The 15978-nt window shown below is 32.5% G+C and overlaps 1 protein-coding gene across 1 annotated transcript; it reads right to left on the reverse strand.

The window, feature by feature from the left end:
- Nucleotides 1-4: 4 nt before the first annotated feature.
- Nucleotides 5-14678, reverse strand: LOC148277254 (uncharacterized; the record flags this gene model as incomplete). Its single annotated transcript, XM_088233138.1, has 6 exons — nt 14321-14678; nt 13774-13926; nt 13173-13430; nt 1591-1809; nt 579-792; nt 5-479 (listed from the first exon to the last, which is right to left on the reverse strand). Coding segments are annotated over exons 1-6 (1443 nt in total), but the record flags the coding sequence as incomplete, so codon positions are not given.
- Between the last annotated feature and the right edge of the window lie 1300 nt (nt 14679-15978).

Below are 15978 nucleotides of genomic sequence, written 5' to 3' on the forward strand. Positions count from 1 at the left end.
TTCCCTCCCCTTCCTGTTGGCTCCCCGAGGCTCCGCCTCCTCCCACTCCTCCGGGGATTACAATTTTCAGAGGAGGTACTTTAGGTCCGCTACTATCCACCTTAGTTTCTTCAGCGTCTGGTTCATTCTCTTTTACGAAAGCTGATGGTTTAGGACTAGCACAAGGACTTTTCTTATCTGGGACGCCCTTGACACTTACTTGAGCAATGGACAAGTTAGTGTTCTGAGATTTTCCTTGGCCTGAGCCGGATTTGCCAGATTGCGTACCAGGGGTTGAGCTTTTTCCTTGCGAGTTGGAATTATTAGCGGAAGCTTTAGTTTGGCCGGTCACCCCGTGTGATCCCGTTGAAGACTTTTGATTGGAGTTCCCAACACTAGATTTGTTACCAGAAGTTTGCAGTGGGCCACCGCCCTTACTGAGGGGTGCCACTCCAGTTTTACTAGCTGGACCAGGTGGTTTATTTCCTGATATAGACCCTCTGCAGAAAATAAAGTAAGGTTTTAAAAAAATTGTATCAGATTTTCACCTTGACGAAAATAAAACATGACAGTAATTATAGTGATAATAACATCTTTACCTGCCCACATTAACTCTGGATTGTTGGGTTGATTTAGCAGTTTCTTTAACCTGTTCCGGTTCTTTTCTTTTCTTACGCTTGGAAGCGTCATCTTCTAATACCTCTGTTTCAACGGGGTCTGTGTTTTCAGCGAAATTCCGTTTCTGTACAGAAACGGTAGAATCTTCCTGAGAAGACGCTACAATATTGCTAGCGGCGCCAGTAGTAGATTCACCTTGAGATAGTTACAAACATTACTTTCAATGTATTTGAATGCATGTTAATACCGACACCATGTGTCCACACCATAAAAATAGTTAACATATATAAGGTACTCTGTCATGGCAGAGATTTAAATAAAATACACGATACCGTGGCATATGCTAAAATAATTTAACAATTCAAGATTATAAATACTTAAACATTGGGTATAATTTATTGATGGTCTGTATTGAAAATGAAATAGAGAAGAACACCTAAATGAAAATTATGCTATTTAAGTAAGAAGTGAAAACAAATCTCAAGCAACCATGCGACAGTTAAAACATTCTAAAAAGCAGCAGTATGAGACGAATGCATAAAGTTATTAAGATAATATTAAAGAAGTTTTTTTAATGTAAATATTTGCAATAATTATTATCAATATACGATTCCTTGGATCAATCCATATTGACAAGATACTAATTCAGTACTGAAAAAATTTATCATTAAAAAATTGATAATACAAAACATAGCGGAAACACAATATTTAATTTCTAAAACATATAAAATCTTTGTACGTTTATAAATTGTAAAAAAAATGTCACCGACGTAATAGTACTTATACATTAAAAATATCACAAAATACAATATGCTTTATTTTATCAAGTAATGGTGAAACCACATTCCCGAGCTTTTAGTGCAAAAAGCCAGCAGTTGTTAGTGAAACATAATTTTGTGAGATATTTCTTTTAATGGACGTTTTGTTAGTTTGCAAAGGATAATAAGCCTCACCCGATAAGGGTATGACTGCGGGTAGGGTTAATGTAGTTACCTTCATTATTTTTTGCAACTACTGTGGAGGCAGTAGATTTATCATTACTATTTGCAACTGTTGGCTCTTTATTTTCGTTTTTATCTTCAGTACTTTTGATTAATGTTTCCATAATGTTAGTACCGCAGCCTGCGGCTGAAGTGTCTTCGCTGGCGACAACTTTCTTGTTATCATCTCTTGATCTGCCCGTTTGGGAAATCCTGTGACTTGTAGCACTGTCTGAAAATTAAATACCGGTCAACATTTGCTACACTCAATACTCCGGTTTCCAGATTATAACTTGGATGGACCGTCTACTTGCGCTAACTTTCATTAACAATTTTGCATTCATTGACATTATCTATATTTAAAGAAACACATATCGCCGTTTCAGTTCATTTTTGTCCAACAGACAAAAACAAAAATCTGCAGAAATAGAGCTTTGAAGTTTTGTCTACGAAATAGGCATAAATAATGACTACAACTTAAGACAAAAAATAGGAAAAAAAAAAAAAAAAAAACCACCTTAAACAATTTTAAAAATATATATTTTCATTTGAATTTTATAAATAAAGGCTTTCACAGAACTCCTGTACACTTAGCTCAATTTTGTTAAAAACGGTCTGTTGGACAAAAACGAACTAAAGCGACGATATATTCCCTCCTAAAAATTATGAATAATTTTGAAAATCTTAATTTAGCACTACTTAAAATTTAATTCATCATTTAAAAAAATGTGTGCAAATTCTATGTAAAAATACTACAAAAAAATTACATTAGCTTTTTTTCCATAAAGATATTAGATTTGAAAATGCTAAAATATAATTTGAAATATATTTTTTTTTGTACACATACTTAAAACAGTTTGAAAAAATGCAAAGCATGGCTATTCAATTTATTTATTATTTAATCAATGGAGATGGTGGGTAGAAGATGAAACATAATTAATAAAATATAAATATGAACACAATTTAAAAATTTCATACTATTTTTAAAAAGTTCATTGATAATTAATTTCTAATAATTACTTCCTCCATATTTGGAATATAGTGAGCATTGTTTACATAGCGGCAGTTAAATTATAATTAATAATAACATTTATTTTGAATTCATTTCATTTACAGCATTATATGAATTATTCATGTCAACCACTGTCGACAGTTGATTAACATACGGACGGACGTAGTAGCGTAGTTGGTAAGACGGCCAACTGTGAAAATGGCGTCGCGGGTTCGATTCCCGCCAATTTCAAGAAAAAATCCAACAAAGATTTTTTTTTCTATAGGTCAGGGTGTTGTGGTGTATTATTCATAACTTCTATCCACATTTTTTCGTTCCTACCTCCTGACAAGCATCTAGAATAGAGTAGCGAGTTATTCCTTTAAAAAAATCAGAACAAATAATAAATTGGTAAATTCAAAATGGTAGACGTACATAATTATCAATTCTGTAATGACCTTTTATGAGTTACCAATTAACTTAATTTATTTATACAACTTTTGAAATCAAAAGGCGATTTGATTAAATATTTTCAAGGTAAGGGCCTATGGAAAAGTACTAATTTAATAAACCTTTTATTTTTTGCCACACATAATTTGATTAGTTAATTTTAAAAATTCAACTAAAATATATTTTTTTAAATCTAATTTTTATCTTTTATCCAGCATTAACTCCAATTAATGCAAAATGTACAGTTAATGTATTTTAATGAAATATTGTTACAAAAATGGTAAAGATAACATTTACAAAAAAAAAGTTTAAAATATTTTGGCAGTACTCAATATCTACCAATGTTTAATACACAATAATGATGCTACTAAATATGTTCCTTGCAAGAGAAATAATTTTATATTAAGGTAAATTTCAAAGCTAGATTTAAATATAAACAGATTCAATTTAAGTAAATTATCAAAGTTTAAAAAACAAATAATATTAAGATTTTACTAAATAAATAATTTACAAAGTTAATGATTAAGTCTATATTATTGTAAATAATAAAGAATACAATTTAATAAACAGTTTTTTTTATTTGTTTATTATAATAAAATAGTCCTTTAATATGGTATATTATTTTAAAATAAAGGTTGCCTAAAAATAAAAACCATGAATATAAAGTATGCTGTTTCATAAAAAAATATAGTGCACAGTCGTCTAATTAGGGCTGATTTTTTATCAAATAAATAAATTTCAGACACAATTGAGCAGCAGAGAAAAAACCAATACTATGGTCAGTCATAAGTGTACATGTATTCATTTATTCGCCTGAATGAAAACAGGGTTTTCAGAAGGCAAAATTTTATACTCCCTGCGGTGATATTCTGAACCGCTCTCGCGGCCGTAGAAAACACTTTGATCTTGCGTATTTTGTATGTTAAGAGATAAAAGTGTAAAAACTTTTTCTATGGCCTCGAGAGCGTTTGGAATACCCCCCCTGGATTGATACCCGAATAGAAAACCAATTTCAACTAATGATTGGGATACACTGCAGTTGCGTATCAAAGCTGTGCCTATGCATAATTTCGTGCGGATAAGGGAGTGATGATAATCACCCAAGCTTGGTAGATATTTAAATAGTGATTAAGACCCTCTTTGAAAAGGAAATATGGAAGACTATGCATTTTCAGGGTTTGTTAACATAGTTGCCCCCCTCCGGGGTAGGAGGAGGTAAGTATGTCGCGACTTTTAATTTTATAAGTTCGGCCGAAACTAGAACAAAAGCCAATTTGGGGTAAAAATCTAGTTTTGGTAGGTTACTAATTAAGACATTATGAAATTTTTATGTTTGATAATGTCCTAATAGGAGAAAATGCATCGTACATAATATTTTTTTATAAAATGAAAAGTACAGTTTACATCCATTACTTTTGTTTTTACATAATTAATTAATTAATTATGGATAACTTATATAGCGCCATTTTCGTAATAAAATACCTCAAGGGCGCTTTACATGGTGATTCTATTGTTAAGTTAATTTAATTGAAGCTTTTAAATTTGTAATTTAATTAAAATAATTAATTTTGTTGTCATACCTCTTATATTAAGATCGAATTCTACCAGTTAACCACTAACATAATATTTTATTTAAATTATTTATTGACAGTTCTTGATGAAACTCTATTGTAATGATGTAATAACTTATATTTACATATAAGTTACTAATTAAAAATACTCGGTACACTACCACTTATTTGTTCAACCAATAAGCGACCGGTCTGAAGATGCCCATTAGGGTGAAAGCGCTATTGGTCGAATAAATAAGTGGAAGTGTACCGAGTATTTTTAATTAGTAACTTATATGTAAATATACGTAATTACATCACAAGCATAATAAATATACATAATTACGCTCTTATTATTGTTTTAAGAAAACAGCATAGGTAGTTTGTATGAAAATTACAATTACAGTCAAAACATAGGCTGGGGAGATAAGAGAAAACAAGACATGATAATGATTGGAAGTCATTAAATATCAAGATTACCGGTTTTTATAATTTTTATCTAGGTAAATAAATAAATAAATCAGAACTTATTTGTCAATTTTTGACATCTCAGATAGTTACTTTTTTTTACATTACAAAAATGAGAGCAACACTATTTTAATCCCTTTTCAATAATTAAAATATTAAATTAATTATTTTCAAAATAATTATAATTTATATAAACAATTTTTTATACTAGTAACTAAACTAATTTGAGTATACAAAACTAATTATATAAAAAGTTTAAAAAATTAAATAAACATGCATGTAATATTTTTAGTTGAAGCAGGACCTTTTAAAACAAAATCAAAGCATGCCAATCATAAATTATTATTTATTGTAATAAACTCATTATTACTCAAAAATATTATAATTTGAATGGATTTGACATTTTAACAAGTCCTACAGCACAAATTTAAGATACAGCTTAGATAATTGAAATCAATTAACAAAAGTCGTATCGAGTTATTTTAAATGCAAAGCAGGGACCGTACCGTGTTGATACAAAATATTCTTTAAAACATTTATAAGTAATTTTAAAAACATTTTAAACAATAGATTACAGCGTTAAATAGATTTGAATGGCGAATGTGCATTTGTAGAGTACAATGGAAAAAAATAATTTGTAAAATTTTGGATTACAACTAAAAAACACAATTACTTAATACGAATTAGAACAGTATCTTTATGACTAGTAAATTTCTTTACAATTAAAGGAATCTGTGTTTTAAAAGTATTTTCATATTTTATTTAATGTTTTTTCTTAAATTTTTTTCTAAATCACAAAATGCTTCTTATACGAACGAAAATAAAGAAAACATAAAAATTAAAAAAACCAACCTATGGTATTAATTTCATATATACAAAATTTTCAATAATTGGTCATTTTACAATAGTAAAACATAAAAACCATTTGCATTTCCATTACCTATGCTACAAATAAATAATTATTGTGCATTACTAACAATGGGAACTTCTATACATTTTGCAGTCCAAAACCATTTTACCGTACAAGTACGAGTGTGAATCAAATATAAAGCGATTTGTTTTTCTAACTGGCAGTAAGTGAAGGAAGGTAGGCGCCACTCTTGGTGGGAGTTTGTGCGAGTGTCTAGATTAGTTTTCACTGCTAGAGCGCGGCATGGTACCACCGGCTCAGTAGCTATCGCGATGTCTGAGACGGCGGTACCTTCGTCCGTTGTGCAACACATTATAATTCGGTTTCTTGCCCATGGGGGGTGAAACCATCCGAAATTATGAGGAGACTTGAGGCACAGTACCGGGAGGAGACACTTAAAGACACAAGTGTATTCATGGAAATGAAAATTTTTGGGAAGGCAAGAAGATATCGAAAATGAAAGCCATCACCGTAGACCGACAAGCAGTGTGATAGACGAGAACATTCGTGCTGTTAGTAGACTTTTTGAGGACGATTGACAGAAGCTAAAATTGCTTCTGAGTTAGGAATCAGCTTTGGAAGTGCTCAGGCGATCATTACTGACGACCATGGGTTTCGGAAAGTGTCCGCAAGATGGGTTCCTTGTCATCTCACTGAAGGACATAAATGGAATCGCTTGGCAGTGTGCCAACGGCTTTTGAGCCATTATGAGGCTGAAGGGAAAGATTTTTTACACCATATAGTGACTCTTGTGATGAAACTTGGGTGCACCATTACATCCCCGAATCGAAATATGCAAGCATGGAAAGGCGAAAAAAGGAAAAGTCGGCGCCTGGTCAAAGCAAAAACTCGGCTCTCAGCTGGAAAGGTCATGGTGACCACATTTATCGACTTTAAAGGAGTCATACACATCGATTTTCTGCAGGAACGTCGAACTGTAAATGCTGAGTACAACAGCTAACTGCTATACGAGACAAAACAGGCATAACGTCGGAAAGGCGTGACTTTCCAATAAGAAATGTTATCCTGCTCCATGACAACGCCCCGCCCCATACAGTTGCTCTTACTCGGAAAAAATCTTGAAGAGTTGTCCTAGGCTACACTGGAACACCCTCTCTATAGTCCGGACCCATCGCCTTGCGGTTATCACTTGTTCAGTGCCATGTAAGAAGCACATGGAGGGATACGTTTTGACACCAATGACACAGTGGAAGCTTTCGTGTGCAATTGGCTAATATCACAATCACCTTCATTTAACTATAACGGGATAAAGAAATTACTGATCCGTTGGGAAAAATGCATTTTAAAATCAAGAAAGTATATGGAAAAATAATTTTCAGTGTTTGTATTTCAACCTTATCAATAAACCATCAAAGTATTCCAGTTTATATTTGATTCACCTTCGTACAAATAATAGAGTAAAAAAGAAACAGAAATGTTCGAAATAAAACATTAAAAAAAATTACCAGAGGGAAAATACGAGTACTAGTCAGGTTATGGATCTTTAAACAATTAAGTCCTAAGCCACATTCTGAGTTCCTGTTAATGAGGATATAAAGAAATACATCAATATCTATACTTCTTAAAGGTTTACACACCTTATACTTATATAGAGAGGAGATAGATAGTTTTAAAAGAAACCTTAGTGTTAATACTATAGTGCACATGTCAGAAGCCATTACAAGATGTTTTGCCATATTTTTATCATTCACAGTACACAATATATAAGCTGTTAAAGAATTAAGCAAGCATGCAAAGTTCAGTAGACATACAAGGTGTAATGGGTAAGACACAAGCTACTTGGTGTGAGGGTTGAAGTTCGATTCTAGGCGAGTTTTGAGTTATATTATAGATGAGTACACTACAATTTAACGTGGTTTTCATCAGAGCTGGGTGCTGAGTTATGAGATTTTACCACAAAAATTGGAATATTAGCTTGTGATAATGTGATAAAAAATAGCCTCCAAACAATAATTTGTTTAACCAACGTCATTACCGTACTCCCAAAAAATTCTTGGAAATACAGGGTCTGCCACTTGAAGTTTTACCAACTTCACGCTGCCCGCAACTGCTAAACTTCTGATGACATATTTTGACAGATATGTCGAACCATTAAGCATTACAATGATACCGGTAGCGTCGCAAAAAGTCATGGAGGCGGTCACACAATTGGCGAACCGAAGGTATAAAATACAAAAAGTACAGGATTTGCAAAAGGCAGTATGTCTTTAACGATCAAAAGTACTGAAATTCTTGCACGTAAGCGGCGAATTCGGAAGTACAAGATACAAAAAGTACAGGATTTGCAAAAGGCAATTTGTCTTCAACGATCAAAAATACCGAAAGCCTTCCACGCAAGTGGCGATCTTGAAATTTTGGTATTTTCTGTTCAACAATACGTAAGTCCACTGACAATTTTGATAACCGAGTTGCTGTGCATAAACAAGCACCTGCTTCTGTGATGGTTTGAGCCGCTTAAGTGCAAATGGTTGCTCTCCGCTAGTTTTCATCGACCAGGGCGTTAAGGCAAACCAGGAGGTGTACCAACAAAACGTGTTAAATGATGCTGGATCCCTCGGGCATAAAAACGATTCAGTGCCAACTGCTGAACGTTTTAACAGGACTCAGCACCATCCAGAGAAGCTCGCTCGATGACAATTTTTACTTAATCACATTCCGCAGTTCATTACTTCGCAACAGTAGCTTCCATACTAGAGCAAGACTTGAATTCGATGGACTTCTCAAGTGTAAATTGAAATTTAATGTATTTTCAACATTGTGTCTAAATATTAAATTTGTTATATCATAATTGATAAACTACAGCATTTTTATTTGGTAACACTTCGGGTGACGGACCCTGTTTATTGAATAAAATAAGATAAATCTATAAGAATATTTGCCTTATCGGTGAGCATAACGCATGTGTATATTGTGAATGGGTATTATTTTTTTTTTTTTTAAATACATATTAGTTTGTTGCATAATGGATTTGTGTAGAATAATATTGGGTGCAATGGTGATTTTCTGACTCGTCCTGTACTTTTGTTTTTATACCTCAATGCCATAAAAAAATTAGTAACGCACAAGCTTTAAAAGGGTACAAATTAATATTATTACAGTAAATGTACCTATGTTTATCTGTTTTCCAGCCATGATGCCTTTGTGTGCATATACATAAATACATATATATTTTAACATGTTTAATAAATGGAGCTACATGTATAAAAAATGCAATATCGCAATAAGCTTGCCAAAATTAATATTGATTTAAATACTATAAAATAAAAAAAGTACCTCCTAATCTTTTACAGAATATTTTATTTTCTCTTTCTTTTATTGTACAAAAATATTATACTCATACCTGTCTATTTATTATAGGAGCAAAAAATTAATAAACATTTTTTGTATACCCAAACAGGCCATGCCTTTGTGGGATATTTTTGTTTTCTATTCTTACTGTTAATATGTATTTCATTGCTATGTAATTATTCTTTACTTTTTTGAATACCCCGTTTTACTGATGTATATTGTTAAAAAAATAATAGAATAAAAAAAAGGGTAAATTAAAAAAGGAGTAAATAGAAAAAAATGAGTAAATAAACAATAATTAAACATTGATTAATTTTAAAATCCAAAAATTAAAATTACTACCACGAGCCACACGAATAAGGCCAGCAGATCCAATGCAGCCCACGGGCTTTGGCCAGCCTATTAAATATTATTGTGACAATTTATTTTGTAATGCACATTTTCGGATAAAATACATTTTAAAATAAAAAACTGATTTATTTTATAGCTAAATATATCATATAATACAATATCAAAAAATATAAACTGTATAAAATGGTTCGTGTATTTAGAAGACAACTTATTGAGTGAGTAAGTTATAAGTAACAACCGAGGGCATTGAATTATTTATGGGTACATTTAGAAAAATTTAATGATTTAATTATGATTTACACAATGTACTTTTTGTTAATAGTTCAAATAAATAACATTAAATTTGCAGGTTAGGTTAATTATGTTAAATCAAAAGTGGGTGGCTAAATTGAGTGTATAATATTTTAATATCAGTTCAATTCTGGATACAAAAAAATAAATTATAATATTAATAAACAATGCACAGGTGAGAACAGGGTGAGCCACACCCTAGGGGTTATGTTTCGGCGTGTCATTAACTTACATAAAATACAGAAACCACCTAATTACTTGCATTAATCAAAAAAAAATAAAAATATTTAAAACTATAAATAAAAATTACCCTCGTCTTCGAAATCGACCGGAAGATTAGAAAACTTTTATAACCTCGAAGTGTGAAAGTTATTTATTCCGATCGCGCACAAACTCGTAATTTGTTACCTTTGAACCACCACGTATTCTTTCAAATGAAACTTTTTTTACGTTCACTAAAATCGATAGTTTAAATAAAGGAAATTGCACAAAAAAGTCACACACGTCATTTGGAAGTCGGTAATTTGTGACAAGTTTACGCCGGAAAAGGATAAGTCATTATCAATCACAAACATGTTCCTAAAATGTCTTATCATGACTGTTACGGGTCAGAGGCGGAGAATCTTACACTGATTAGAAATGTTAAATTAGAGAAACCGCAGCTAGTAAGCGGAGTTAGTAATATTAAATACGGAACAACTTGTATGTTAATATCATACCTTCGTACATACCCACAATCTCGTCTATAACGAGCGAGAATCGTACATAAATAAAGCTATCCAATTGGTCGTCGTTGCAGAGGTCATTACTACTCGCTACTCTATAATTTGCACACTCTTAATAACATATCACAACTTTATAAACTTTAGAGAACTAATTTACTTTTACAATAACACTAGATCCTGCACAGTAACGTTCAAATTTCTACACAAAATACCTTTGTGAGAAGTAGTCCTTCCCTGCATCTCAAGAAACCACTGTACTAAACTAAAATGTGACTGGCTTACCGACCGCAACAATTACACCAAAGTTAATGTCGAGTTAGTGCATTTACGAACGTCTTGGCGTGGGTTCTCAAGTTTTTGGGAATTTTATCTATGGTGAAAAAGACGCAAAAGCACACGAACACACACAAGCGTCAAAAAACGAAAAACGAGTACTCTAATCAACACGAGTCAAGCAGGTATACATACATAGTATACACACAACATACATACAAGCTATAAGTGCTTAGCTAGCGACGATTGAGCGCGAACTGTTTTTTAGTTTTATTTCATACAACTAAACTTTTTTTACACAATACATTTTTTATAATTTTAAAACGTATAACGAACCCTCATGTGCCTCCAAAAATGAATGTGCACACACAATTATTAACAGTTTATTTCTAAGTATAAAAAATAAATAAAAAAAACACTGCTACTTTGTTGATGTTTTTTATTTCGCCATTACCGTCGACATCACCTGCTGACCGATTCCCGCCATTTGTAAATAGGAAGATATTTTTACGTGATTATCTATAGTTCAATAATGCGTTTAAACTAGATACAAGCCGTACTTCGAGATTAAGTTAAGAACGAAGTACGTGAGGTTCTTCAATATTTTGTTTTTAGATATACGTATGTTGAAGATTAAACTTAAAGGCAAAGGCCGATAAATAAGAACAATGCTTGCCATTCACACAAATAATGATTCAAGGGAACTGACGTACTCGGTCCAACTCATTAAATCAGATGCAGCTGATGTATGTAGGTTACGTCCAGTGATATATTATATAGTTACGTCATAATATTTCAGAGTGGTCCTTAGTTCAAAAACTTTGTTTTTATTTTATCCAATAGGCTTAAAACGTAAATTATGAGCACCTCTTTGTGCATAGGGCATTGCATTAGAACGCAATGTTCAGATTGTAAATTACAAATACCAAGGTCAGACCATTGACCTTCTAGTACGAGGTTTTTCTTTTTTTACATTTATGAATTAGAATACAAATGACTTATTTGTTGAAAAAAAAATCTCTAATATAAAAAAAACACGGAACATGTAAATATTATAGATATTAAAAACTATTTTAATTTTGACTTGGGCAGGAATAAAAATCAGAAGCCTCAGAACAAATGCAAAATTACAAGAGTTAAATTATTATTTTATCCTTACCTAATAGTGCAAAGGGCACTACATCAGTAGTATTTTATTGTATGTATTGACTTTTACTATATTAGCCCTAATCTACAGGCACTCGTTTTTTATTTATATCTATTGTACTCAATTAAAGTGATTTGATGTATCAAATGTATTTTAGTAGTTACTTATTTAGTTCTGCTAAGCATCTCATTCAATTTGTGTCTCTTTTGAAAATTCATCAGTAAAAAATGGCTTAAAGCTAATTGCGGTATAGAGTGCCGCATGCGTGTGCTAAGGTAACTTTCAATCGCGCATGTAGCTCGGGGTTGAGATAGAATGGCCAATCTTATGCTTTATAATGGCTTAAAGCTAATTGCGGTATAGAGTGCCGCATGTGTGTGCTAAGGTAACTTTCAATCGTGCATGTAGCTCGGGGTTGAGATAGAATGGCCAATCTTATGCTTTGATAAGGTGCGCAATTAATACAAGTCGGCCAAGCTGTCACCGAGGCCACACATCTTTTGAAGGATTTACAAAACTATGATTCTTATCAAATGAAAGTGCAAGCAACACAATAAAAAAGAAATATAAAAAACATTATACGCATATAATATGTATGAATCTTAGGTGGGATTCAAGGTGTGTCATTTTTAGTACATTATTACAAATTCGCAATTATGTTGTATTTATTAGATTCGCTGAGAATTATTACACATGTTGGTCCAAATCCAGGTTATTCTACCTTAACTTTTAGTGTTCAGGAGAAAAAATTGATTAAATATTGAGAAAATTAGTTTTGCACACAAGAACAATAAAAAATTGTATTTTATTCACACAGAAGGAAAATCAGAAATAAAAGTGCATTCATGATACGAGTACATTTCATATTTGAACAGCCTGGAATGCAACCAACCATAAATAGATCTGACTAAAAAATATATATATAATTAGAACATAGGACTGATAAATTGGTAATTCTAAAATGTTAAACATCAAAATAGAAAAGTAGCATGCTCGAAAGTACAATCAATATTACTCAAACTACAATTAGCATAACATATAGACAATAGAGGAAAAGCACCTAGTATCTTGATTACATGCTGACAACATAAAAGAATAGCATTATAAGGGAGAAAAAGTCAACTACATACCTGTAATACAAGCCAGATAACTATGTGCCGGAGGTCTAGCAACATCAAAAGGCAACTTTCCCTTTATGTTTTTGCAAAACGGGTCAGCCCCGCAACTTAGTAGATATTTTACAAGATTAAGTTTTCCACTTATGGCGGCGTCGTGCAACGGAGTATCATTATCATAACCTCTTGCGTTAATATTAGCCCCTGCTTCTATTAGCAACGCCGCTATTTCGATCCAACCATTGAAACAAGCCTCATGTAGAGGTGTCCAACCTGGAGAAAACATTCCAACTTAACGCAAGCACTGGACAAAACAATTTAACTCGCCACCCTATCCACATCCGAGGACCCTCTTGATTTCAATAAGATTGGATATTTTGACCAGTTGAAAACCAAATGATAAAGCTGAACCTGTATATTTTCCGATTCTGTAAAACGGATTTACTGTTATGCCAGGCAATGGATATAAACCACTGTAAGGCATACGAAATTTGCCTTTTGATGTCGCTATTTATGCCTATGTAGAAAATAGTGGCAAGTTCAATAAAACAAACAAAAACAGTCTAAGAGATAAGTGCAAGAACATGGGCACAAAAGTAAACTTAAATGAACTCACCAGCGAAATCGGTTATATTTGGATCAGCACCTTGGTCCAACAGTTTCCTTACTTTGTCATTATCTCCTTTGATAGATGCCACATGTAACGGAGTCTCACCTCGCTCGTTGCGATCTCTGCCTCGAGCTGATCCGTGACTAACGTTAGGCGGAGCTGTAGTAACAATACACAGAATCACTTCACAGTCCATTCAAATAAACTAGTTAATGTTTATCAAGAAAATTGTTATGAATGGATTATTCAATATTGAAAATTAGGCATTTGAGTAAGATATTGAGGGAGAGGAAGTTAAAATCAATTACATAAGATCAAAATAATAATGGTAAGCAAACCAGATGTAGTACATTTGATATTAACAAATACAAATACGATTTATGTCTGTAGGAGGTATTAAGCTCTTGAAAACGACGAACAAATGACAAAGTGCTCTTATGTTTGGATCGAATCCGTGGGTCGATAAGTAAAAAAAAAAACCGAAATGTCAATCAAATTGTACAACAAAGGAAGGCTAATAGTAGTCGAATGGAAGAAGAAAGTAAGACGTTACCTGGAGGGGTGATTTGGGATGACAGCTGCATTACCAGCGCGAGCTGCTGACGCTCGGACATGGGAGTCGTAGTCGGTGGTCGTGGAGCTCCGACAGACGCTTTTGGCCGCGAAGAAGACGGCATCTCCGAAACATAATATAGTTTATGACGAGGCTGATATAAAGTATTGTTAACCTACATTAGTTTAATGTGGACACTACTTGAGTTCCACACGATTCAGCAATACAGCTGACGCTACACTAATTCGAATTGTCCAAACACTAACGGCCAATATTCTGCCAAATATTTATACTTGAAATTCTCTCGCGCAAGAACTGAAGCCACCCTTCTCAACAAGTAAGAAATCTAGAATACGCCATAGAAATATACAATGTGCTTATTTCTTCTGTGATGAGCGTTCGTAAATCTCCAATTTTTTTTTATAGTACCTACTTACTTAAGATAATATTGAAATGATTGTTGAAAAAGATTTTAACAGTGCAAACTCTATTAAAAATCAGCATTTCAGTTTGAAATTTAAAACTAAAACACATCATGTAAACAATATACACCTTTTCAAAAAGTATTAAGAGATTTGAATAATTAAAATTAGGTCGCAAGTAGCTGTTAAATAAAATAGTAAAATACCTTCATTCCCAATAAATAAGAGTTATGAAGTTGAACTGATTTTCTCATATAATATTATACGTGTCTTAAAAAGCGACATACACTGAGTTACAAGACTAAGACTGCAAAGGTTTAATAACAACATGGTGTTTATCATTTAATAACCCAAACTGCAATTTTGTGCTTAAATAAATGCGATATAAATAATCAACGTTTTAAGTTTTAAAATTTTGAGTTAGATATAAGTACTTCGCATATTAGAAACGCCACAAGTGCTAAATAAGTGGAATTTAATTTTGTGGGTAATTGCTTTCCTCGCATTCATTCTATAACGGACTATTGCCGTAATTACACATGGCGGTAAGAATAACAATGCCACTGCGTGTGATGAGTATATACTTGTATTAAATTTTGACTAAAAAATAATAGCATGTACATTTATGTAATCAGTTAAACAGAGACAAATATGAACTAAGGAAATATGTATAAATCTTTTTCACTTGAATGTTTGCGTGTAAATATACGAGAAGCATTGTTATTTGATATCTGAAAAAAATATTGAGGGTAATGCCATATTTGCTATATCAAAGATGTAATTAGTTGAGGTAAAACGTGTTTGTTTATTTTGGTTCAGTGATCAAGAGTTTAATTTTATCTCGTTTGAAAAAAAACACGACACAGTGCTATAATACGGCGAGGAAGTTTTGAAAATGATCTATGGTTACTATCCACAAAGCAGAGTTCAAATTAGTTCATTAGTTGAATGTATTTATCCGACCTCTTCTTTTAACTGCTGGCCATTTCCATAGTAACTTAACGAATTTAAAAAAAATCCGACGACAATGAGTGTAAGGGTTTGACGTTGGTTCTACAAACTAATGTTTTACCAGATAAAGTCAACAAAATTATGAAGCACTAGGGAATATTATGGAAGTTCAGTATGTGTTGAAATAAAAAATAAAAAAATTCCGAAATTTTCTCCCCACCACCACAGGGGTAAAACATATTGATCAACTTGCTTAATTTTTTTTACGCATAAATAACTTTGTAA

Source organism: Micrasema longulum, unplaced genomic scaffold (assembly GCF_059751315.1).
Source record: "Micrasema longulum isolate JH-2025_06_02 unplaced genomic scaffold, ASM5975131v1 h1tg001061l, whole genome shotgun sequence".
In the NCBI taxonomy this organism is placed as follows: Eukaryota; Metazoa; Arthropoda; class Insecta; order Trichoptera; family Brachycentridae; genus Micrasema; species Micrasema longulum.